Source organism: Chaetodon trifascialis, chromosome 16 (genome assembly GCF_039877785.1).
Source record: "Chaetodon trifascialis isolate fChaTrf1 chromosome 16, fChaTrf1.hap1, whole genome shotgun sequence".
In the NCBI taxonomy this organism is placed as follows: Eukaryota; Metazoa; Chordata; class Actinopteri; order Chaetodontiformes; family Chaetodontidae; genus Chaetodon; species Chaetodon trifascialis.
The window spans coordinates 4,822,784-4,846,095 of NC_092071.1; the positions used below are offsets into that span (position 1 = coordinate 4,822,784).

Genomic DNA, 23,312 nt, shown 5'->3' on the forward strand with positions numbered 1-23,312 from the left:
TGATGGTCTCATATTAGTACAAATTACATGTTCTATACTTTGCTGACTGTTCTATTGAACAAGTACTGCAGTATTCGCTTAGTATTAGTACAACACTGGCTGTGGGTGCTGTGTGCATGAGTATAACGGCTCTCATAGTTGCTATTATTCACTTTCCCCTGGGGACCAATAAAGGATTATCTTATCTTGGCCTGACAAGGACACTGAGCTGCTTGTGTGGCCGTGTAGACGCTTCTTCTGGTGGTTGATAAAGCTGACTGACCGTCTGGAACAATGAGACAATAGACCATCAAGACCATCACTGGGGTTCAAACACAACCTCTCCAATCATAAATAATGGATAAAAAAATCATCTGAAGGCTCTTCTTCCTGTGCAGTACTGGAACAGAACAGTAAAATGTCATCGTGTTCAATCTAAGTAGTTTGCATACATGTGTAATATCACCTGGAACTCTCTCTTTGCGCTCTGCACAGCGTTTGTCTCCCTTTGCCAAATCGTGCGTCCTTGGAAACCCCCCCTCCCCTCCACTGCCCTCCCCGCCGGCGGCTTGATTTGTATTCTCATCACCCAGACAGACACACAGACAGACGGACAGGCTGGGTGTCACGAAACGCTCCTTCTGCCGCTCCAGAGATGAGACAGGAGGGGAGGGACTGAATGGAGGAGAGGAGAGAGAGGGAAGGAGGAGCCAGTCTGTCAAGGTGAACCGATAAAACCTCCTTTTATTACCCCTGACGTCCGGGAGAGGACGCGCAGCCCGCGGCAGGAGCGCGCAGGAAGGAGAGCGGAGGAGCTCACCCCCTCAAGCGGGCGGTGAACTGAGCGGAGCCGGTGGACAGAGCACACACTCCGGCAGCAAAGAGAAGCTGGAAGTGTTTTTCCCACCAGTCCTCCTGCGTTTTGCTGTATCCTACAATTTTGGACATAAAGTTGCATGGCACGGAGCGAGCCGAGTGCGTCATCTCGTCGGAGGAATTCATTTCCAGAGGAATTAAAGGTGAGTTTTGAGCAACATATGACATTCAAACAGGGACCTGTTAGTGTGTGCGGAGCTGAGCTGAGAGCTCACAGCCTCACTGCTGTTCAAGGTGTTTTATTACGCGCTGTCACCTTATCTCATCATCTCCATGTAGACATGATGTCTCACTCTTCACTCATTTATTGCTTTATTATTGCTGCTTTTCTAAGAATGTGTCCTGCCAGTCTGAGGATGAAAAACCCTCCTGCTGTTTCTGTCACGGAGGAAATTAAAGAAGGCATTTTTTAAGGAGCAGCAGTGCGTCCGAGCCGTTGCGTAATGTGGGAACCGATCAGTATGTTTTGGATGATTTGACACCGACCTGATACAGTTTCGTTCAGAGATGCGGAGGCTTTTTGGGGTTTGTTGGCAGCTGCGGACAGTTTCATTCAGTGTAGCGACATCCAGAAATACAGAGGACATGCAGGGGCCCCAGACAACCAGGGGTCCCCGAAGAAGTCCCCGTGTAGATAACAAGAGCTGCAGTGGGACAAATGTAACTAAGTACATGTACTCAAGGACTTTTTGCCATAGCCTACTTATACTTCACTGGAGTATTTCCAATTTCTGCAACTTCTGCTCTATTACATCTTATGATGCACCACTATACTAATAATCTGCCCAGCAGTACTTTAAGTATCTGTAATGGCTCATCATGACAAACTGCAACATTAAAATGTTCTTACATGTATTCATTCCTCTATATTTTAATTCAAGCAACTCTTTGAATCTGGACTTTTGAGTATTTTTAGGCTATATTTCTACATTACGAAAGGATCTAAGTACTTCTTACACCATATGAATGAATGAATGAATGAATGAATGATGATTGTAAGACACCAGAAACACTATGAAAGCTGACATCAGAAACCAAAAAGAAATAACTGTTGGATATTCCATATTTTTAGTCAACACAAATTTAAGATTAAGCATTCAGTATTTTGCCCAAGAACTCGGCAGGTTTGGACTCAGTTTTCATTCATTCTTTTATTAAAATATTAACGTTTTCTTCTATTAATATGTTTTTTACTGATGTTGAGCTGACCAGGTGGCGCTTCGGGCCTCAAACCTGTGCTAGCCTTGTTAGCCTAGCCTGCAGCTTACGCATACACGTCATAATGAAACAAAAACAAAACTGGGACTGATTCAATCTGAAATGAAATAATGAGGGTGAGGGTGTTGACATTCACAAACCTGAATAATATTCTGTTATAGTGCCCTTAAAACCACTTCCTGACTGAAATGTCTCAGCAAGCTTTTGCTGCTTTGCTGCACAGACCTTCATGGTTCCCAGAAGAGGATGAATCCCAACAGCTTTGGTCAATCTGTGACTTAACATTTAACGCAATCATGACATCAAACTTTTAATGTGAGCATTCATTTGGCACTTGCAAAACTAATCACAGCATCAGCTGTACTTTGTGTTCACTGCAAATTAGCAAATGTTAGCATGCTAACACACACTGAAATAAGATGTGAACATGGTAGAGGAGCATGCTGTTGTCATTGTTAACGTGTTTGCTGATGTTAGCAGTCAAGCGGCGCTGTGGCTGCGTGCAGCCTCACAGACATTTGCCTGCTGACTTTTAAGCCTCGTTTTTTGAATAAATGGGACAGAAAACTAACAAAAATCAAACAAAACAGAAGGAGATTCTGATCAAATTTGTGTCACAACCAGCCACACACTGGAGGTGCTTCTCAGAAACTGCCAAACAACACAGAAAAACTAAAGCGACCAGAAAGAAAACATGACTGGATTCATCTCAGAACTAAATCTCTGCAACAAGAAACCACAGACAGCTGAGTCACATCAGTCTGCTGAGACTTTCCTGCCCCCCTTTTATCTAGATTTGCACAATTTGACCAGATTAGAAACACCTGAAGGAGGCAATGAGAAGAAATGCTGCAGTAGACCAGCAGGGGGCGCAAATAAAGGGACAGAAAGAAACTGGAAAACATGAAGTTAAAGTCATCATGTTTCATATTAATGTCAGATCATCTGTAGTCAGAGATTGTGTGAAGTTCTGAATTCTGAGACACACTGTCAGACCTGGACTGCAGACAGCAGGACGTCCTTCTCTTAACTTTTCAAAGTAAAGTTAGAAAGTTCTTTACATGGTTGATTTAAACGTGTGTCAGGCAGAAATCCAGATAAGATAATGAAGATCAAACCTGCACATATAAACAACACGAGTGAACATCCTGTTAAATACTGTTGCTGAGAAGTCTCTTTAACTTCACTCTTCTTCTCCTTTATTGTGTGAAAGCTCAACGATCTTTATGAAACAAGTGAGAGTGCAAGGACACAAGCAGAAAGAACGCACTTCCAGAAACAAAAAGTTTGCGTTTTTCAGATTTTTATCCGACACGAACGTCTCGCAGGTCCAGTGATCCGGTGGGTTTTTCGCTCTGAGTGAAATGTGATGACAGACGTGCTGCTTTCTGAAACCTCAGAGGAGGTGAAGTGGCCTGCTGCGGCCTGGAGAACGTCCCTGAAGCCAAACACCGAATCCGCACATGATCGAAGGCTGGATAAAGAGATCAGCCTGAAACTGGACGGGTTTTCTGCCCCCGTCGAGGTGTGTTTGAGGAGCAAATGTTCCTTTTTCTCAGGATGTTTTGTTCTGTAGGTCACATGATTAATCGATCAATCGAGAAAATAAGATGAAAATGAATAAATAATGAAAATCATCATTAGCTGCAGCCGTATTGATGTTAGAGTATAAAAATCTGACTCGCGCAGTCTTAAAAATCTGCCTTTTGAAATCTTTGTTTTTGCTGATGCATTCAAGAGCACTCGACTGCTGAGCGTCAACCTTTTAAGTACAAGGAAAAAACACTTTCGCAAAATCCTTTTCACAACATTTGTGCTGGCTGACTGTTTTGTCAGGGTCTGATTTTATAACAACGCAGCTTGTGAACGCAGCATCTAAATCTCCTGGATGTCGGATCTTCGGTCTTTGAACACACCAGGAGACAAGTTTCAGAACGGGAACTTCAAAACTGTCAGTCACCACGTGAAGCAGATAAATAAACATCATACAGACGCTTCTTTAACACGTCACCATCAGTGGATGGATTTGATAGAAGCTCATCTTTTGAATACTTGATAAAATCACATATTTATGATTCCCCCTAGAGCGCCCCCCTCCCAGGTGGTCTCTGTTTGGGCCAAACCAGAGTTTAACTGACAGTTGTCACACCAGCCAGAATGAGCTGAAGTGAACACATAAATGCACCAGAGTCAGTTTGAAGCAACATTGATTGCCTAAAAAGCAGGTCCTTGTTTTGTTTTTCACATCCAGCTGTTGGTTTCATGCCTTTCTGCTGGTTGTCAGTTGGTCAGATTAATGTGCAAACAAACGTCAGTGTACCTACAAAGCCAGCGAAGAAGAAGACTGCGAGCTTGTAAACATGCAAACAATGCAGACAACGCTGAGGTGGAAAAGTTGGTTTATCCATAACAGAAAGATGCGACAATGTGCGCTGGAAACAGACTTACTGAATAAACGATGACGTCGTCAGTGAAGAGCTGGAAACATCAGATCTGTGTGCGCTGATGAGGAGGCTGCAACCTTCCTCGCATTAGTACATGAAACCTCCAGAAATGTCTGATTTCCATCATGTCTTCCACATCGATTCATCTTGACTAACCAGCTCCTAAAATTGTTGTAACAGCAGAGAAAGTTGAGAGAAATGCATTAATTTACACCTTTTGATGATTTTCTCAAAATTCCTTTCAGATTTTCTGTCTTTGGGCTGAAAGCTGTCTTCTCTCTGACGTCCCATTGTCTTTTTTCCAGCTGTTTTACGTAACAAACGTTTATCGCTGCTCATCAGCACCTTCTGTTAAAGCAGCTTGAGTTTAAACTCTACAGACAAACACAACTGAAACGACTCGTTTGCTCTTTGACGCTGTAGCGATCATCTCCATGACGAAAATGTGACCTGTATCATGCTGCGACACCCTTTCACATTTTTAATCATGTAACGTCCTCCATGATTAAACTGCTTATATTTTTGGCCTATTCACATTTTATTGTTGCCATTCGGTTCTAAAAGCTGGTATTCAGATCTGTTTTATTGGGGTTTATTTCAGATCTTATGAGAGGAAGATAAAAGACAAAGCAGGGATATAAATAGTGTGAGTGTGTACTGTACATGCGTTGTTGTACAAGCGGTGCGTGGGTGTGGAGGTTGAGGTCTGAGTATCGCTGAACGCTCCTCTGTGGTGACTGGATCGGACAGGCAGGAGGCGTAGGGAGTAAACAAAGGCCCTGTTCCGCATCAGCGCTCAAAGATTGAAATATCAGCGGCTGTGCGACCCCATGAAGGCCCTCTGACGATGAGTCACCTCAGCTGAACAATTTCAAATTACAATAGACGCAGGGGTGCGATTCCCGAAGGGTGATGTGGAGGTGGAAGATGAAAACATGAACACCGAGGCTCCGCTCTGGCTATAAATATGACTAATTCTGCACAAGTGTCCAATTAAAAAGAAAACATAGTCCTCATAACTCATCAATCTGTTCCAGCTTTAGGCGTCACCCCCCTCAGATATTTCAGAATGGCTCTACACGTCGTGTTTCCAGGTCAGCTTGAGCGGTGACAGCGTGAGATGTCGCCGCCGATGGGATGAGTCACGACTGCTGCGAGTCTTTCAAAGTGACAGTGATTTCCTCAGGAGCCGCTCAGACACGAGAGGAAGAAATATTTCAATCATAATCTCATCAGCGTTTCCCAAAAACATCATTCCTTCCCTTTTGGTGTCTTTTTGCCTCTCTGACGCCTGGAGAGGAACAAGACTAATGGTCAAACTCTCAGTGAGGGTGGCTCCCAGAGGTGATGAGCAGAGGATCTTTAAATTCTAAAATAAAGAGGCAACTTTAATTTTATGACTCTCATATTGAAAAGGAAAGTCTGTTATGCACATTTCAGCCTCACTAGAGCATCTGGAGGGTCGTTGTGTGACAGCAGGTGATGAATCGCCTCCCAATGCAGATGATAAACAACAGGAAGTGAAATATCTCCACATCTGTTGGATGGATTGCTGTAATGAATCCTGCTGACTTGGCTGTCCTCTGACTTTTTGTCATATGCCACCATAAGGTGGACATCTTTGGGGGTTTTAATGAAGCGTCTGACGCTTTTATCCAAAGCGTTTTCAGTATAAAATCATCTGTCAGCAGAAATGTTTGACAGAGTTTCTGGGTGTCAGATGGAGGTTTGTTCAACAGACCAAATGTGCTGTTGTTTTTAACAGGGGGTTAGCTTGTACGAGCTAATACGCTGGGACAAACAGACACAATAATTTTTAAGGAAAGAAAGAAATGATGTAGAACATTTGACGAATTTACAGGAAGGACCAAATAATTAAGAATTTGTCATAGAGTGTGTTTCACAAAGTTTATAAGGTTTCTACTAATTTGACGACTCACAAAATTGTGCGATTTCTTAAGGGAGTTTTGTGAATTTCTCCACTGGCGACAAAGAAGTAACCTGCGTTGGTTGGCGTTTACTGTATTTGTAAAATTTGTTGAGTGTCTTCAAACAGCTGCTAAATGCTTGTAGGTGAGATGCACTTCAAACACAGAGTAGCACACGAGCCTGTGCAGCGATGTCGTGGCAAACAGGCGCCTTTTTTACAAGGGAGGAAACAACTTCATGTACTTTATTTAATGCAGAATTTACAACAAAGCATGAATGATTAAGAATCTGCTGCAGCTGTTCTGCAACATCGGTAAAGTTTCTCTTCACTCTCAAAATTGCGTGATTTTTCAAAGGAGTCTGGGGTCACTGGGACAGTAGTTCAGCGCTGAAATCAGTTCGAAACAGACTGCGTGTTCACAAACATCTGCTGCTTATCTTGGCAGGCAAGAGAGCCCAAACACGTAATTTCCATTACAGTGCACCAAATGGAAATCAGACAGCGTGTGTCGTGGCCATATGCATCCCGCTGTCGTTGAGATTGACATGTTTACTGGCTCTTGTCACTGCAGTGACGAATAAACACAATCATTCTGCAAACTCAGTTTTGAACAGCTAAAATTTTGCACACATCAGCTGCTAATCAAGATGCAGAAACCCTGCACAGCAAATTAGGAGAAAAGCTGTTTGTGTGTGATTATTCTGCTGCAGTTTTCATCAGAAAGTTATTCATGCTTCTGTTTTCCAGCATTTATTGGCCACAGACAGTTTCCCTTCTGCCAGTTAATGCTTTTTAAGAAAACACATGTTCATCAGAAGTAGTAGAAGCAAACAGCATCAGTCTGTCAGAGGACGTTATTGAATGTGTCACTGTTGAAGAACCACAGAAAAATGCACCGGTGCACCACCAATCACACATCTAAGCCTCCCAAAAACAATATTTCCTCCTCTTCTTTGTCCCTCTTTTGCTTCCTTTTCTCTGTCTTCTCTGCTTCTTCCTCATCCATTGAATCCACCATCCTCCCTTCAGACTTGAGGTGGATACTGGATATTATTTCGGGTTTGGACAACCCTCGAAACATCAGGTTCAGACTGTCCGCTGAAAAAGACAAATGCTGTCTTTTACCCAATAAGTACATTATGCTTACATTCAAGGTACAAAGCAAGGGAGGAAATCAGCTGGTGTAGAGCTTGTTATGGGCAGAGCAGCATGTAAGGAAGTATAAGTGAATTAATGTATGAGTTTTAATAAAGATAAGGAATAATGTGTCCTGTTTTTTAGACTCTCAGACATTTTCAGTCTCGCTCATTACATCACTGTGAACATTTTCTCTGCGAGCTGCTCTCTGAAGTGTGAAACTGATACTCACCCCCTGAGGTCGGCGTCATAATCCTGCCTGAACAGCTGAGATTCATAAGCACGCGGCCTCTGCGCTGTTTTTACTGCTCTCACTTCTCACTGTGTTGAAAATATTGTCTGAATTTTGTCCTCTGGTGATCGCTGACGATGGTCTCGTCTCCTCTCCGTGTGTCTTTGTAGAGCAGCGTGAGGCCGAAGAGTCCCGCCGGGATCTAAGAGGGAAGAATTCAGCGTCCCGGCGGTGTGGACATCCCCCCCGACTCTGGTCCCCTGCAGCCCTGAAGGGACAGCTTGACTTCACTTGGACGAAACCCGTCACACAGGGATTCACGCATCACCTCCGGGGCTTTTTGACGCTTCTGATTGGACGTCGCCTCGCTTTGTCCGACCCACAGGCCTTTCGCTTCTCCAGTTTTTTCCTCTCTTTTTCTCTCTTGGACTTGAGGTTCTGCTTCAAAAGTCTGGTGACAGCAGCGTTTGTTTTCCATCAGAAAAGATGGACAAGTTTTCAGCCAAGACAGCCTTTCAAGAAAACTGAGAGGGCGGATTATTGAGTGTGGTGGAGCCTTTTGGAGAATTGAAATTTTTCTGCTGCTGAAACACCTGCGAAGGTGCAGAGATCATCTGTAGTCTTGTGGAATAACAGTGTGTGTCTGACAGAGTGTGAATGTGTGTGTTTATCCTGAGCTCCAGGCACATTTCCATGTAAATGAGGAGTGCTGCAGAGGACTGATGCAGAATATCTGCAGAAAGATGAGATTTCCTGCAGGTTAGCTTGAGTTTTATGGTCCAATTACTGGATTTTTGACCATTCAGTAACTTTGAAACATCTCTGATTGTTTTTAAGTTGAAATGCATTAACTTTTATAAGTAAGTACAAAATTTCCTTTGATTTTTTAGTGAATTTGGGGCTCTGGCACTTTAAGATTCACATTTCCAGGCACATAATTCGGACAAAAGTGTTTTTCCTTTATGCTGAGTTTCTGCTGATCTAAAAATGTAATTGTAATTCAAATTCATTTATCTCCAAACCAAGCGGACAGAATTGTTGTGGTGAGATCACCGAGCCGCCGCTGCTGTTTCTAAGGTCATTAACCTCATCATTAAGTTCCTGCATTCAGCTTGTTTGTGCACCTTCTTCCAGGAAAAACATTTTAATGAGATTTATTTAACAAGAATGCTCATCTAAGTGACCCCAAGTTTTACTGAGGATGAACACAACCAAGACTGTCGCTGCAGAACGTTTAGTATTCAGACATGTGACCATTCTGACTTTTACTGGATTTTCTCAACAGCTATCTCAGTTTTTAATTGAAATTATAATCATTTTTAACTTGTTCAGGCAAATTTAAGGCTCTTGGATACATTTTTCTTTCGATTTCAACAAAAAAGCAGAAGTCTTTTAAACATCTGAGCTGCTGTTTTGATGATTTTTGGATGTTGTAACTTTAATTGACTTAAATTTCTAAGTCAAGTATTCGAGTCAAGTGGCTGAACTGTTTCCTTTTATCACTTGCTTTTTTTTGGCTCCCATCTTGGATTACAGCCTGCAGGGCAGCGTTGTCAGAACTACAAATGTGACAAATGTGCCAGAATTTGCCTCACTGACCCCGAAGAGACGAGTCACAAGCTTCACAGTGTCCAGAGGACAACAGGACCCCCTGTACGTCCCCTGAAATCTTCCCGCCTCAGGGGGAACTCTCAGCCCGTCCCGTCACCGCCATGGTGATGTCTCAGGGCACCTACACCTTCCTGGCCTGTTTCGCCGGCTTCTGGTTGGTCTGGGCCGTCATCGTCATGCTCTGCTGCTTCTGCAGCTTCCTGCAGCGCAGGCTGAAGCGCCGCCACGAAGAGAGGCTGAGGGAGCAATGTCTGCGCAGCGTGGAGATGGAGCCGCTCAGCTGTCACCCTGCAGGATACCCTTCTCTTCCTCCTCCGCCTCCTCCTCCTCCACCACCGCCTCCACAGTTGCCCAGGGAGCCGCCGCAGTTCTGTCCTCCTCAAACCCTGTCGCCGCCTCTTCCTCTGCAGGTTCCTCATCCCATGCCGGAAGCAAACTGGGTCACCATGCCAGGTAACGTGACAGGATTTTTATTGTTTGTTTGTTTGTTTCTTGTTCCGTGCATCACTGCTGATTTTCCTTTTTTTAGTTTTTAGAAGGTGTCTGTGGATTCAGCCTTGTGAATCTCTTCAATCTTTAACGTCAATTTCAATCCTAGTTTGGCCTCTGGCTCAAATACCGTATCTGACCTCTGCGTATGTCTTATTTTTGAGTTGTGGGGATTTTCAAATATCTGCCATTGTGCACCTTTCAGCTCATGAAAATACAGAGCTGCTAACAGGTTGCGTGGGTGTTGAGTGGAAGTAATTTATGCTTCATTACCCTTCCAAAATGCTAAGCTGTGGCTACATAAAGATGAGGATTCATGAAACCATTGAGTGTTCAGCTTCACCTCCTGGGATAAGCATGTTGATTGTGCCTGCTGTTTCCAGTAACTAAACAAAAATCTCACAGCATGTATGTTGTGTTGTAATAGCATCTGAAATTATGAATTTTCTGAAGATTTAAGTATTGAAGTCAAAATGTTATTAATAAGTAAACTACTATGAAACTGCAGCTTTCCAAACTCTGCAGGCTGCAGGCTGCAGGAATAGTGTCTGCTCTGAGTGCACTTTGACTCTGGTACAAGAACAAATGTGGTGAGCCCTGAATCCACCATCAGTCTCTTTGGTGGTCTTTGGGATGCCAGCTGAAGTTTGGCATGAGGAGTATCGAGGGCAATGAGTTTGCACGGGAGCACGTGCAGTTTCACCACTGCGTGACTATTTTTGTACTGTACGCACTGGTGCAGATCCACTACATAACAAATCCAAAAGAGTCTCAGGAGAAAAGATTTGTTTCTTAGTATTTTCGTCACGGACACAGGACTCAATCAGGTGCCAGAAAATAGATGATTGTGGGTGTTAAAAGTGGAAATTCTCTGTCTTTGCAGATTCAAATCACTTTAAGTTGAGTTAAAATACAGCTGTCTTTGACTTTAAGGTATCCAAACGAGTGTTTTCCGATCTTCATCTCTCTCCTTAAACTCTCAACACCAAACTTCAGAAAATAAATCATGTCTCTACTGCTGACTGTAAAATTACTGACAAACACCAAACCCGTCACATCTTATTTGCTCTGCACTTGCAGGCCAAATGCGTATTTTATTCATAAGACTCATCATTTCAACTCCAGCTGTTAAATCAACAAAAACAGAGAGAAAATCAATGAATTCACATCATTCACATGAGCGGTTCAGATGCAGACAGAAAGGCAGAGGACAGGAGGAGGATTACATTATGCACTGTGTCAGATTTTTTTAGACTCTTCGGATCCCAGCTTCCACCTCCCTGCCTGCCGGGCAGCGTTCCCCCGCGGGGCGTCACGGTGACAGCTGCCGCTGAGGCGTGGGCGGCGGCTGTGGAGGCCGAGCGGTGACGAAGCGAGCAGCTACATGTCCAGGCTAAGCTAAAAAAGAAGCAGAAGGGGGGGAGATGAAAGAGACAATCGGAGGGAGAGTGCAGAGTCAGCAGGAGCACAGCTGGGTCCTAAAGAGCAGGTTTACATTTTTCTACGTGTTCACAGAGTTATTGATCACTGTAATCATTCCTCATTGGAGCATTCCCATCCGAATGTAATTATCTTGTAAGAAATCAAGAAAAAAAGTCCAGTCTGAGTTAGCTGAATCAAGCTGATGTCTTCGTCCTCGTCATTTGAGCGGACAGAAGCGGTGTTAGCGGTGGCAGTTAGCTTTACCAAAATCCGGATTCATCCTCTCAGGACATTCAGGCAAACAATCAAATAGTTTTTGAGATATTTAATCTTAACTGACATTTGTACATACATGACGCTGATGTGGCCAAAGAAAAGTTAAAAATTTAAGTTAAAGTTAAAAAATGAGAAAAGAACAGAAAATTGTTGATTCTGACTGACGACAGATGACGTTCCCGCATGCAGACAATGATCGGTTCAGTTATTGATCCAGCTGGCGAATCAGACATTCAGAAGAAGAACACCACAGACATCTGCAACCAGTTTCTGTGGGTTTAAAAGCTCTTTCCAATCAGCATCCTGCCCCACTTATACATCACAACCGGCAGCTGCCACCTACAACCACAGACTGACTCTGCAGGTCACTGAGCTCAAGGGCTTTCCTGTCCAACATTACACAATTTTGCAGTCCTCAGCCTTCCCTTTTCTCACCCAAAACTTGCCAATCATTCCTCAGCCCAAGGTCATTGTGGACAACAATTTTTATGGAAATTCATTCATGCGTTTTGGGCACATTCTGCTTCACTCTGCTGGCAGAAGTAAGCACAAGGCAACTTTTCCTTTTCAGGAATTTAAGCTTCAACCTAGAAAACTCGAAAAGTGCTTTCACAAGCCACTTGAATTTTAAAGACATCTGAAATGAAAACCCTGCAACTGCAGGGAAAAGTATTGTCAGCAGTGAGCAGCATTAGCATTAATTAGGCGTGCAGACATCTGATGTGTGGCAGCAAAGCACCCGGTGAAAATCCTGCAAATTCTGAGTGACTTGTAAGTCTTAACGTGCACAGCAGATTTGCTATGTGCAACAACGTTTTAACTTTACAAACCTTAAAATGTGATAGCATGAGAATTTGCTCATGTCTGTGCTGTTTTAACAAAATAAATATTAAATTATCCACAGAGAAAAAACAATGAATTGAAAAGAGAAGAATTAAAAGGCGACGGAGGAGGAACAGGACAAAAATCTGTGGAGTGCTAGAAAAGAAGAGCATGAGGGAAAGACGGATTTTTGGAGAGTAAAAGGAGAGCCGGAGTAAAAGAGCATCAGCTGCTGTCAGAGATGCTTAATGAGCGCAGACAGACAGTAAAGGATAAAACAAAAGATTGCTGGAGTCTCGGTCACAAAGCAGACTGATGAAGAGGTTTAGTATCCAGGCAGCAGCAGAGCTAAAAGAGAAGCAGGTGCTGAGCGCAGCAGAGGACCGAGAGAAGCCAGGACCTGGTTCAGTCGTATAATCCAGCCGGGAGGGAGAGACGGGGAGATGTTGACTGTTGATTTATACCCAACTTACACATCATGTGTGTTAGGCAGATCGGACGGCAACGCAGGATCACACAAGCCAACCAAGAAGCATCAGAGACTGAAATCTGACCACTCAAACCACCAGAGCTCCCTAATTAACATGCTGTGTCTTCTTTGTTAACACGTGTGCATACACTGAAATGACAGAGTATTGATATGGATATTGATAATGTTCAGTTTTAAAACTGTATTAGACAGAGAGGTATTTAGCCGGCCCTCATGGATGTAAATGGAGTGCACAAAACAATGGAAACACCTGTCAGTATACGTGAATACAGTCCCAGAGCACCACAAACTACATCCTCCAAAAATGATCACACGGTGGAATCAACACTCTAAAACAGTTTCAACGAAGGCTGAACATCAGTGCAATGCATTAGTTTAAGCTAGGTGTGCCTCATAAACTGAGTGCAACTGTTGAAATGAGAACCTGACGTAGATTTCTGCAGGTCTAAGGACCTTTTTAGCCTCTTTCAGCTCACAGTTTTGATTTTATGGCATGTTTACTGAATGGTTTGGTCACAGTGCTCCTATCAACCCTGTTTCCAGCTGCAGGCAGATGTTTTCTGCAAAAAAAACCCTCTGTACCTCTGTACACTACCTGCTCAGTGCTAAAGGACAGACACAGTGAGAGACTAGCTGCTGGTGAAAGTGGAATATGTAGCAGGCTAACAGCCAGATATTTTTGGCAGGAGCTGGTAGAGAAGACTACTATAAAAAGTGAATATTGGATGTAAATTCATGTGTCGTCTGCTGGGCAAATGCAACTGAGGGCAAAAAGCCCAGAAACAAGCAAAAAATGTGGCAGTAAAGTCCTGCATCAGCAGCAAAGACCCAACATGTAACAGACACATGCAAATGATTTAAAGGTCCAGTGTGCAGGATTTAGGGTGCATCTATGGGCAGAAATGAAATATAGTCTTCACAATTGTGTTTTCTTCAGTGTATTATCACCCAAAAGTAGGAACCATGTTTTTGTTGGATTACAATGAGCTTTTTATATCTACAGAGTGTTCGAGTCCACCATGTTTGTTTCCACAGAAGCCCAGAACAGACAAACACTGGCAGCTAGAGGGCGCCTCTCGTGTTTTTAGTGTCTTTAGTGGTCACACCGCTAGATGCCACTGCATCCTACACACTGATGCTTCAACAGCAAATGTTAAATAGGGATGACTCCACTCAACAATGTGAACTTGTCCACCTAAAATTGGGAAATGAAGTACAAAAAGAACAGGAGGCTACAGACATGCTACTGCGTCTGAGGGTGTACTCATGCTTTGAGCTAAATGCTAAAATCAGCATGCTAATATGCTCATAATGACAATGATAAGAAGCTAATGTTTAGCAGGTGTAACGTTTATGACCACCGTATTACTTTAAGGGGCTAGCATGCTAACATTTAGCATGCTTTAGCACAATCAAAGCACAGCGGAGGCAGATGTAATGCTGTTTAACAAACAGTGAAATTTGATCTAGAGATTACCAAAGTTATTATCCTGTAGTGAACATGAATGGACTCAATTTAAAGGAAATCCAAGATGTGAAGATATTTCAGTCTGATCCAATGTGTTGGTCCAACTGACATCAACATCCTGCAGCTCGGCTGCCAGTGAGGCTCAGAGTGGCTTCAGTCCGACATTGTTGATGTGGATGTTAACAGCTTCACAGCTGAAAGTCAGGTTCATCCTAACTGTCACTGCATTTGTCGTTTTCATACCCAGGTTGATTAATTAGTCAGCAGCACAAGACGGTCTTGAAAAAAACTTGTTGGTGTGTCTGAAACCAGTGATTCACTCCGCTATTGCTTGCATTAGTGTTGGATGCTCACAGCAAAGAAAATATGCTTTCAAACATTTGAAACTGTGACAGGAGATGTTAAACACGACGAACGAGTTTGGCTCCAGTAACACAGATTTCATGCATCACTCAGTTGTCATCCCACACAGCCGGCACGTCTCGTTCTTCTTCTTGTTCTGACAGGCTTTTGTACCCGAGTCCTGACCCACACAGGATGTTCACACTGGGAGCAGCTCTGATAAGTCACTCAGTTCAGACCAGTGGTGGGTGATGATCCCTCCTCTGCAGCCACCTGCAGCTACAGTGTTGAATCAGAAAGTCATACTTGTTTCTGATCTCGGTTTTGCCTTTGATGGCATTGTAATGTAGCATTCAGCAGTTATAGACTAGCGTCATTAATAGAAAATGACACATGTATGAGAGATGGGGGAGACATTAGATGAAATGAGATGAGAAATTAGAAAAAAGACGTCTGCCTGATGAGAAAACAGGAGATGAGAGGAGAGAGATGAGAAACACGAGGAGATTAAAGAGGAAAGGAATGAGAGATGAAGGAGAAAAGATGAAGAGAAGGATGGGATGAGATAACGTCTGAAAGTCAATGCAAGGCGAGATAACGTAAGAAGAGCAACATAAGGAAACAAAGAGGAGAGATCTAATGAGGATATGCAGAGATGAGACATGAAATTAAATTGGAGAGGAGACGGATGGGATGAGATTAGATAAAAAAAGAAGAAAGGGAGGACAGGAGACGAGGATGTTAGAGAGAAGATGCAATGGGGAGATGTTATTATAACAAACTTCATTATAGCCAACACTAGCAAACTGTTATATAGTATAATTCGCTCCTCTTCATCCTCCGAGTTATCCCACCTTTCAAAACGATGCTCCATGCCAGCTGCTATTTTACAAAGGGATTTACACCTTCTTAGGGCCAGGTGTAAGATTTACGTTGCAACTTATGCTTTTGTTGGAACTATTTCAGCTGGTACAACCCTTAAAATGTTAGTAGCACATAAACTAAAAGAGGCTACGTCATGCATGCAACCTGCTGCAGATGAGGAACGAGGGATGATAGGAGGAGAGAAAAGAGACAAATCCTGATCGGCTTCATTGTATGTGAAGCACACATGTACTCCATGACCATAGCTGATACATTGAAATGAAGCTGGTGTGCCTTGTTAGCACCTAAATGAATAAAAGGATCTATTGTACATTTAGCCACACATACTGTTTCCCTTTAACCTCACCGTGACTAATATGATCACCGTGTGCACAGTAGCTGCCACAGATTACAGTTCCCATCGTATTTGTGCTGGAATCACTGTAACACACGTACGTTATCCTCAGAGAAGTGACAGCTGCTTCGAGCGAAACCCCTCTGATCCCCCCAGTGGAAACATCAGTCCCGTGTGTTTCTGCTGATGTTGTTTCTGTGGGGCTGATGTTTATTTAAAGCTGTCCTGGCAGCTGGTAGGTTTGTTTACAGCTCAGAGATCAACAGGGGAGTTCACCCAGATCTGAGAAACAATGAAAGTCTGATCCCGTAGGTATCTGTGAGGCATGTCGGGGGAGGGATGGATTTTGGCCAGGTGTACACACACACACATAAAAAAATCTGCATCTATAAATACATCCAGCTCCATGGCAACAGTTCAACAAACAGCTGTTGATTTATGCCACTGTGATGTTTGCTGTTGTAAACAGGCTCAGGCTAACGAATGAAATGTGGGTTGTCGGTGTAATTGTCAGCGATGCGCCAACAGACAGCGAACGTGGACACCAGGTCCATTCAGATTCAGAAGTCCATGCACTGATAAACCTGAGAGTTACACAGAGTGAAGTTAGGCAGCCCAGCGAACCACGCCGTTAGCATTTCAGATTACAAACTTTTATTTGCAGAAATAAACAGCAGGTTGAGGTTTTTGTTCAAATCCAACTGGGCGTGTTATTGGGATTTTATAAATTTATTGTGCACAAGTATAATTTTGGTAATCCCACAACCTCAGCGCAGATAAAATTGTACACACCCCCTGTGATCTCTGGTGCCCCCAGTGGGGCGTGCAAACCCCAGGTTGGGAACCACTGCATTAGAGAATCACTTCAGGAGTTGTGATTAACGAGCCATCATGGACTCATGGACGTCCAACACAACCACCTCCATATAGAAACTTTGTCAGTTTTTATATGACAGTCGTCCTTTACTCCTGTCATTATCGCCCCCTGCTGGTACTGCACTTTCATACATGCATGTACTGTCAGACGCAGATAAGGTGTCACACTGACACGCTGTCCTCCAGTGGATCAGCAGGGTTATTACACGCTGTAGTTGAGCTAACATGCCTCTGCATGTGTTCGCTTCTTTCCATTGACTTTGTGCCATTGAGCCATTGACAGACAGATTCTTCTACATAAATTATTAATACATGTTCAAACACACAGTGATTGAATAATAAGCAGTTTAAAGAAGTGATTACATCAGGTCATACTAATTATTTTCTTTCTCTCAGGAATGATTGTGTTTAGAGTTTTCTTTGTAATGATCTGCGATTTTTCTCAAACTCTGGTCCTCTGTACGACAATTTAATTTTATTTCTCATGATGAGAAAGTGTAAGAGACCCTGCAGTCCCATTTCACCAGCACCCGGAGTTGCTGGAACGTCATAAAAACTTTTGTTGTTTTGCAGAGAAGCTGTTAATACTGCAGCTTTGGGAAATTAATTCAGATGTTTGTCATTTTGAGAAATAAACTTATGACGCTTGCATAGATATAAAAGTTGTATTTTATGGTGCACACTTTCTCTTTTCCAAAAGAGCCTGTGCACGAAGCTGTCAGGACGAGTTACTGTGAACATTTCAGGTGCAGTGAAAGCAGGAGGAGAGTTTGTGCAACAGTTCGACAGATATTGATCAGAATCTGGGCAGATCCTTCAGCCTGGAAATAGGAACTGTCTTCAGCTGTTCCTTAAAAACTGCTTTAAGACTGATGTTTGTTGCCCATGACTGTTTTATCAGGTCAGAAATCTTTTTCTTTATACTCACGACACATTGAAATATAGACTCCAACATCTTACATTACGCCCACAGGCAGAGCGCCCTGTCAGGTCAGACGTATTTTAGAAATGTTGCAGGAGTGAACTCACACTGTTTTTCCAAATTCGTATATTTGTGCTTTGTTTCTCTACTTGAAAACTAACAAATTCAGTTGTTTTTTTCACTTTAATGTCATCCAGAAGAAAATGTCAAACCAATTTGTATCAATTCTCTCACCAAAGTTCACCTGAATTTTAACAATTTATTGCCTCTGCCTTCTGTTCATCCACAGTAATGGGAAATTGTATCTTTGAGATTAAAAGAAAACATACCTGTACTTCAGCTGTGGCAGCTGAAATCCCCTCAGTATAACAGAGGGAGTCTGTTGACTATGATTCATGTCTCAGCATTCACTAAAAACATCAAAACAGCTGAATATCTTGTGCAGGTGTTTCTGCTGAATACGCTGAACCAAATTTTCTGCATCAGTGTGAAAATTTCACTGCTGAGCTTTTTAATTGGTTGCAAAAATACACAGGATTTAGTTCTGCTGGCCCGTGTAATTAGCAACAGGTGTGAATGGTCCAATTAGTGGGGAAGCAAGGAACATCTAACTGTCTTGTTGAGGCTTTTATTTGACTGCTGCACTCACAAAGTGCAGATATCAGGTTGTGTTTTCTGTTTTTCTGTCAATTGAAATTGCTTTTTTTGCCTTACACATCGCAAATACCTGCTGTGTAAATCACTTGTCCTGTGTTGTCCTGAAACCAAACAGGAGAAATTTGTATTTTATAATGTGAATATTTAATATGAATTCATGATGGCACCACCTAGTTGCGCATTAATTCAACAGACTACTGTTCTCGCATCAGACTCTGAACACCAACCAACGTTAGCTTTCCTGCTGAAGTCTCTTTGTGATCTAACTTCCAGACGTCTCGTCCTGCACCTTACCTTGTTGAACGAGCCTCCAAACAAACATTCGCCAGGGAAAATCGCACTGCTGACTTGTCAGTTTAGAGGCTAGAAAGCTAATTAGCTGCTCAGCTGCAGCCCATTAAACAGTATGTAAATGAACCCGCAGATGTCTCCTTGGTCCAGTTAGATGCTGGTGTGGTTCTTACTCTTCAGTACCGCTAATCACACACTGTCTGCCCATCACATGTAGGCCACAGTGCAGGTTTGTGTCTCGGTCGTTGTGGTACAACTTTATCAACTGCTGTCAATCAAACACAGACAGGGACACACCCCTTCAGTCTGCTAACAGGAAAAGGATCATTTCTGATATTTTCTTAAACACCCTTTTCTAGGGATTGTCAGACATTTTTCTGCTGACATATAAGCCTGTCTTAATAACAGTCGGCGGTGTGTTTCAGATAATTTTTGTTCCAAGAGACTGACTGGGAAGACAAAACATGATCACATGCATTCTTCCCAGGAGCCAGAAAAAAATATTTTCCTGAGAAACCGCAGCCAACCAGACCACAATCCACTGAAATCACTTCATTCACTCCGCCCTACATAATAGACACTCAGTAGATTATTCTGTTGTGAGAATTGGTGGAGAATTCAGATACCCATGAATCATCATCATTTTGTGTCATCGCTGGAACATGTAGTGTCACAGGACTGTAATTTTCACACATATATAAAATGCATTTGATGAGGGGTTTGTTACCAAAAAGCAGTTAACATGCTTTGGACACTATTTATCCTGGTTTAACTGCATGACACATGCACTTCACAGGAGCATTGAAAAGCATTCAGACTCGTCTAAATGAGGTGTTTTGCACCGTTTACTGTCTGATCTGAACAAACAGGAATGAATGAGTGCATGATGAAAAAGGATTTTTATGGGTTTGTGGATCTTGTTGCACAACGTGCTGCATTGCAGCTCCTGCACTAGAATGAAGTCGTCAGATGCAGAGAGATGGAAAACAAGTGTGCCTGAAATAGGAGTGAGTGATGGAGAACATAAAATGTGTGTTTGAGGGAGATACTTAGTAAGAGTCCACACACACTCTCACACTTTATGACGGCTGGATCATGTCGGTATTTTGAGAAGACTACAAGATAGGCGTAGATAGAAGTTGTTCATCCAGCCCATATGACAGTATTTTGTAGTTGTCTCTCGTTCTAGTTTGCTTCGGCATCATGCAGCCCTCTGCACACACTCATCAGCATCTCTTTCCCTGCTCATGTCCCATAGACTTTACATTGGGGTGACGGCATAATTTTTGCAGGAAACCTTCATGGTTTAAAAAGCCTTGAAGTTGTGTGTCCTGTCAACAGTTTTCCAGCTGTCTCTTTATAATGTATTTTAGGCCTCTGTGTTGTGATTAATCCCAGTCTTCTCTTTTTTTTCAGACACGGATATATTTGGGAAGCCACCCTGCTATGAAGAGGCAGTTCTGATGGAGGATCCTCCCCCACCCTACAGTGAGGTCTTGGCTGACCCGCGGGGGGGCACCTATTTGAAGCCTGCCCCTCTCCGAGCCGTGCCGCCACCACCTACTCCCAGGGAATACCAGGATGCTGCTCCAGTCTTAACATCTGAGACTAACAAGCCGCCTGTGACGGCTGTATTCCCCGAGCGAGGTTACTCCTCCCTGATACGCCTGCCTTCGTCCCAGCGCTGGGACTCCCTGGGTCATCTCCTGTCTAACATGGACCTGAACCACAACAACCTCACCCCACCAGGGGCCTGCTCTATCCAGGCTGCCACCGCAATGGCCACCATGCCCCGCCGAGAGCCAAGGACTCACCATGATGGGGTTGGGCTCCGAGGTGGAATACAAGGACTCCAAGGAAGCATACAAGGACTCCAAGGAAGCATACAAGGACTTCGAGGAGGGATTCAAGGACTCCAAGGGGGGATGCAGGGATTCCAAGGAGGGTTACAGGGGCTTCAGGGGGTCCATGGACTGAGGGGACTGGAGCCCAGCTGTGGCCTGCCAACAGCCTTCCCCCTGCTGGGTCGAAGCACTGCTGTGTAGACCTGGATGCTTACTAGAGGAGTCTAACCAACCAATAAGTCGGTCCATCTTCGAAGAGCCTTCTGAACAGACTTCCTGTCTGTATGCCTCTTGTGCTGCTCAGTGTTCACGGCACTAACACTGCTAGAAGTAGAGATTTAATACCTTAAGGAGCCAAAAGAGGGTTAAAGTGCCACAAAGGCGTCAGGAGTTAAATTCCCTGCTCAGCTCTGTGGGCAAAGGGTGCAACCACTGGGATCCTGGCTTCCAGCTCTGTGTGTGGATAAAGGAAGAAATTACACCCCGTTTCAAACCAGTGTTGTTGAGTCTCTGAGGAACCCTGGTATCATATCGAAGCTAACTGAGTCAAGGTTCTTTTTAAGAGCAAAGGAGGAGAGAGACGATCCAGTAATGAGGTAAAAGGACGAGCAACAAGCACAGCTGTTTCTCTATATTTCCTCCAGACTCCCCCCGCCTTTATTTTCATCTCTGCCTCCCCTTTTTGTGTCGCCCTCTCATTCTGTTCATCCCTCCTCTTCTCTCCTCTCTCTGTGGCTGAGCAACCTATTGTACCAGTCTGCTGTTGCCATGGCTCCCTGGAACTGTCTGTTGCCCACAACGACCTCTCCTCTTTTATCTGCTCTGATTTTCCAAGACTGTGTTCACAGCTTGTCTCCTCTCAAGGACTGCAAGTATTAACACTTACAGAAGAACACGTGGTGACATTTGATGTCACCTTGTTTGTGACATGAGAGCCCAAAGGCCAGTTTTCCCTGTGAAAACCAAAACAAAGGTAGAGAACAACAAGCTAGCCGGAGAACCAAGTGTACATGGATTGCATTTTGTAACATGCTGCTTTGTTGTTTTCAGTGTCGTCTTTACTACAAACTGTTGCGTCAGTTGGGTCATTTATGTGAAAAAACTTCTTTTTAATGTACAAATTTATTATCATACTTTTAAGCATTGTGACAAATGCCTTTTTTTTCTTGTGAAATAAAGCATCTTCAACTGCTGGACTTCTTCAATAATTTATGGTGTTGAAAAAACATGTGACTACAGTGTTTTTATGCTCTTTTGAATATTGGATCTCTAAAATCACTACATGTCTTCAGGATTCAATTGCAAAGACATTTACTCTGCATTGCGAAATTAGATTAATTCTTTCTTCATCCTTTTATTGGAGGTTTTGTATTTACTTTTCTTCAATTGGCATGTGTTATACTTGTTTGTTTCTTCTTGTCTGCCTGATGGTTTTGGTTATACTTTGCACTGAAGTAGGGATGACAATGGGCAGCAGAGGTCTTCATGGGTTCATTCTAAGAACTGAGACTTGACCCTGGACTCTAGTCAGACTGTAATACACTGCAAAAATTGAGCTCTCAACACCAACAAAAAAGCAGTAAAATTGGGGAAATTTCACTTAAAATAAGCAAAATTATCTGTCAACAGAATAGAAAAATATTTTAAAACAATCAAAAATATCGAGTCTCAAAAAAGGCACAGTTACATTAAAAGTAGTTTGTCTGGAAACAAGCAATCTCTAACATATATCTTGTAGGATAAAAACAAACTACTGCATTGAGTGAGGATATTTTATCTTAGATTTAGCTTTCTGCAGTGAATACCCATGAGAGTGAAGTGCTGGAAAATGACAGGCACTGCTTCTCTTTATGATCATGGCTGCTCGTTTTAAGGTACCCTGCAGAGTTTTTGAACAGTTGTAGTGTCATGGAGTGATGTTCCTCACAGTGTTTTATTTTTGGTATCAAGCAAGCGTACAAGAAGATACACAGTCCCACCAATAGTTTCACACTATTCTGCTGACAGTTGGTTGTGTTAATGTGCCAGGAAATGTAGCAAAGCACCAGCAAAGGCAGGGAAGAGGAAGAAGATGAATGAGCCAACATAGATGTGTGCAATGCTTGTCTGAAGTTTTTTGAAAAATTGGCTCTGCTCTGTTTTTAATTATTCAGATTCACACCATTTTGGATCAGGTATAGAGTAATAACCTTCAGGCCTAACCCGAAACCAATTCGGAATCAGTTAATTAGTGACTATCCATGGGTCCGTTTTGGAATGGTTCTCTGTTTAGTCTGTTTAGGATCAAGTCCAGGTTTGCACCCATGAAAACTTTTGTTGGGGAGGACTGTATGCCTACAGTACAGGGACCAAGTTCAGAAACGTTCTTGAACATCATAAACATTACTTGATGACGGTCCCGATGACTGAGTATAAGTGATGGGCTGTTTGCAGGATTTTTGGTTTTCTTTCCAAGCCAAAGGGGAGTGTAAGGCCTCTTGGCTTCCTCACTCCCCTGCACATATAAGATGTAAGATGACACTTCTTCATCTCCAGGAGGAAATTTGGTGTTCATTTTACCATTGTTCTTAATTGTGCAATCAAAGAAAAATGAAAGACTGCTTTCAGGTATGGAAGCTGGTGAAATTCAGCAGGTTGCAACTTACATCATTTACGATAACTGCGTCTTCATCTGAACCCTTCCTCTTCATGCTGTAACCCTCTTTAATTGATTAAAATGCAGTTGTCAGTCAGCATCAACCTAACAAACATGAGTTTGTTGGTTGGT

At 43.1% G+C, this 23,312-nt stretch overlaps 1 protein-coding gene across 1 annotated transcript; it reads left to right on the forward strand.

The window, feature by feature from the left end:
• Positions 1-728: 728 nt before the first annotated feature.
• On the forward strand, positions 729-21,740 carry LOC139344746 (proline-rich protein 7). The gene is made up of 3 exons (XM_070983111.1): positions 729-998; positions 7,987-9,880; positions 20,118-21,740. Exons 2-3 carry the CDS (start codon positions 9,529-9,531, stop codon positions 20,744-20,746), a joined length of 981 nt encoding a protein of 326 aa, XP_070839212.1. The 5' UTR covers positions 729-998; positions 7,987-9,528; the 3' UTR covers positions 20,747-21,740.
• The last annotated feature ends 1,572 nt before the right edge of the window (positions 21,741-23,312 follow it).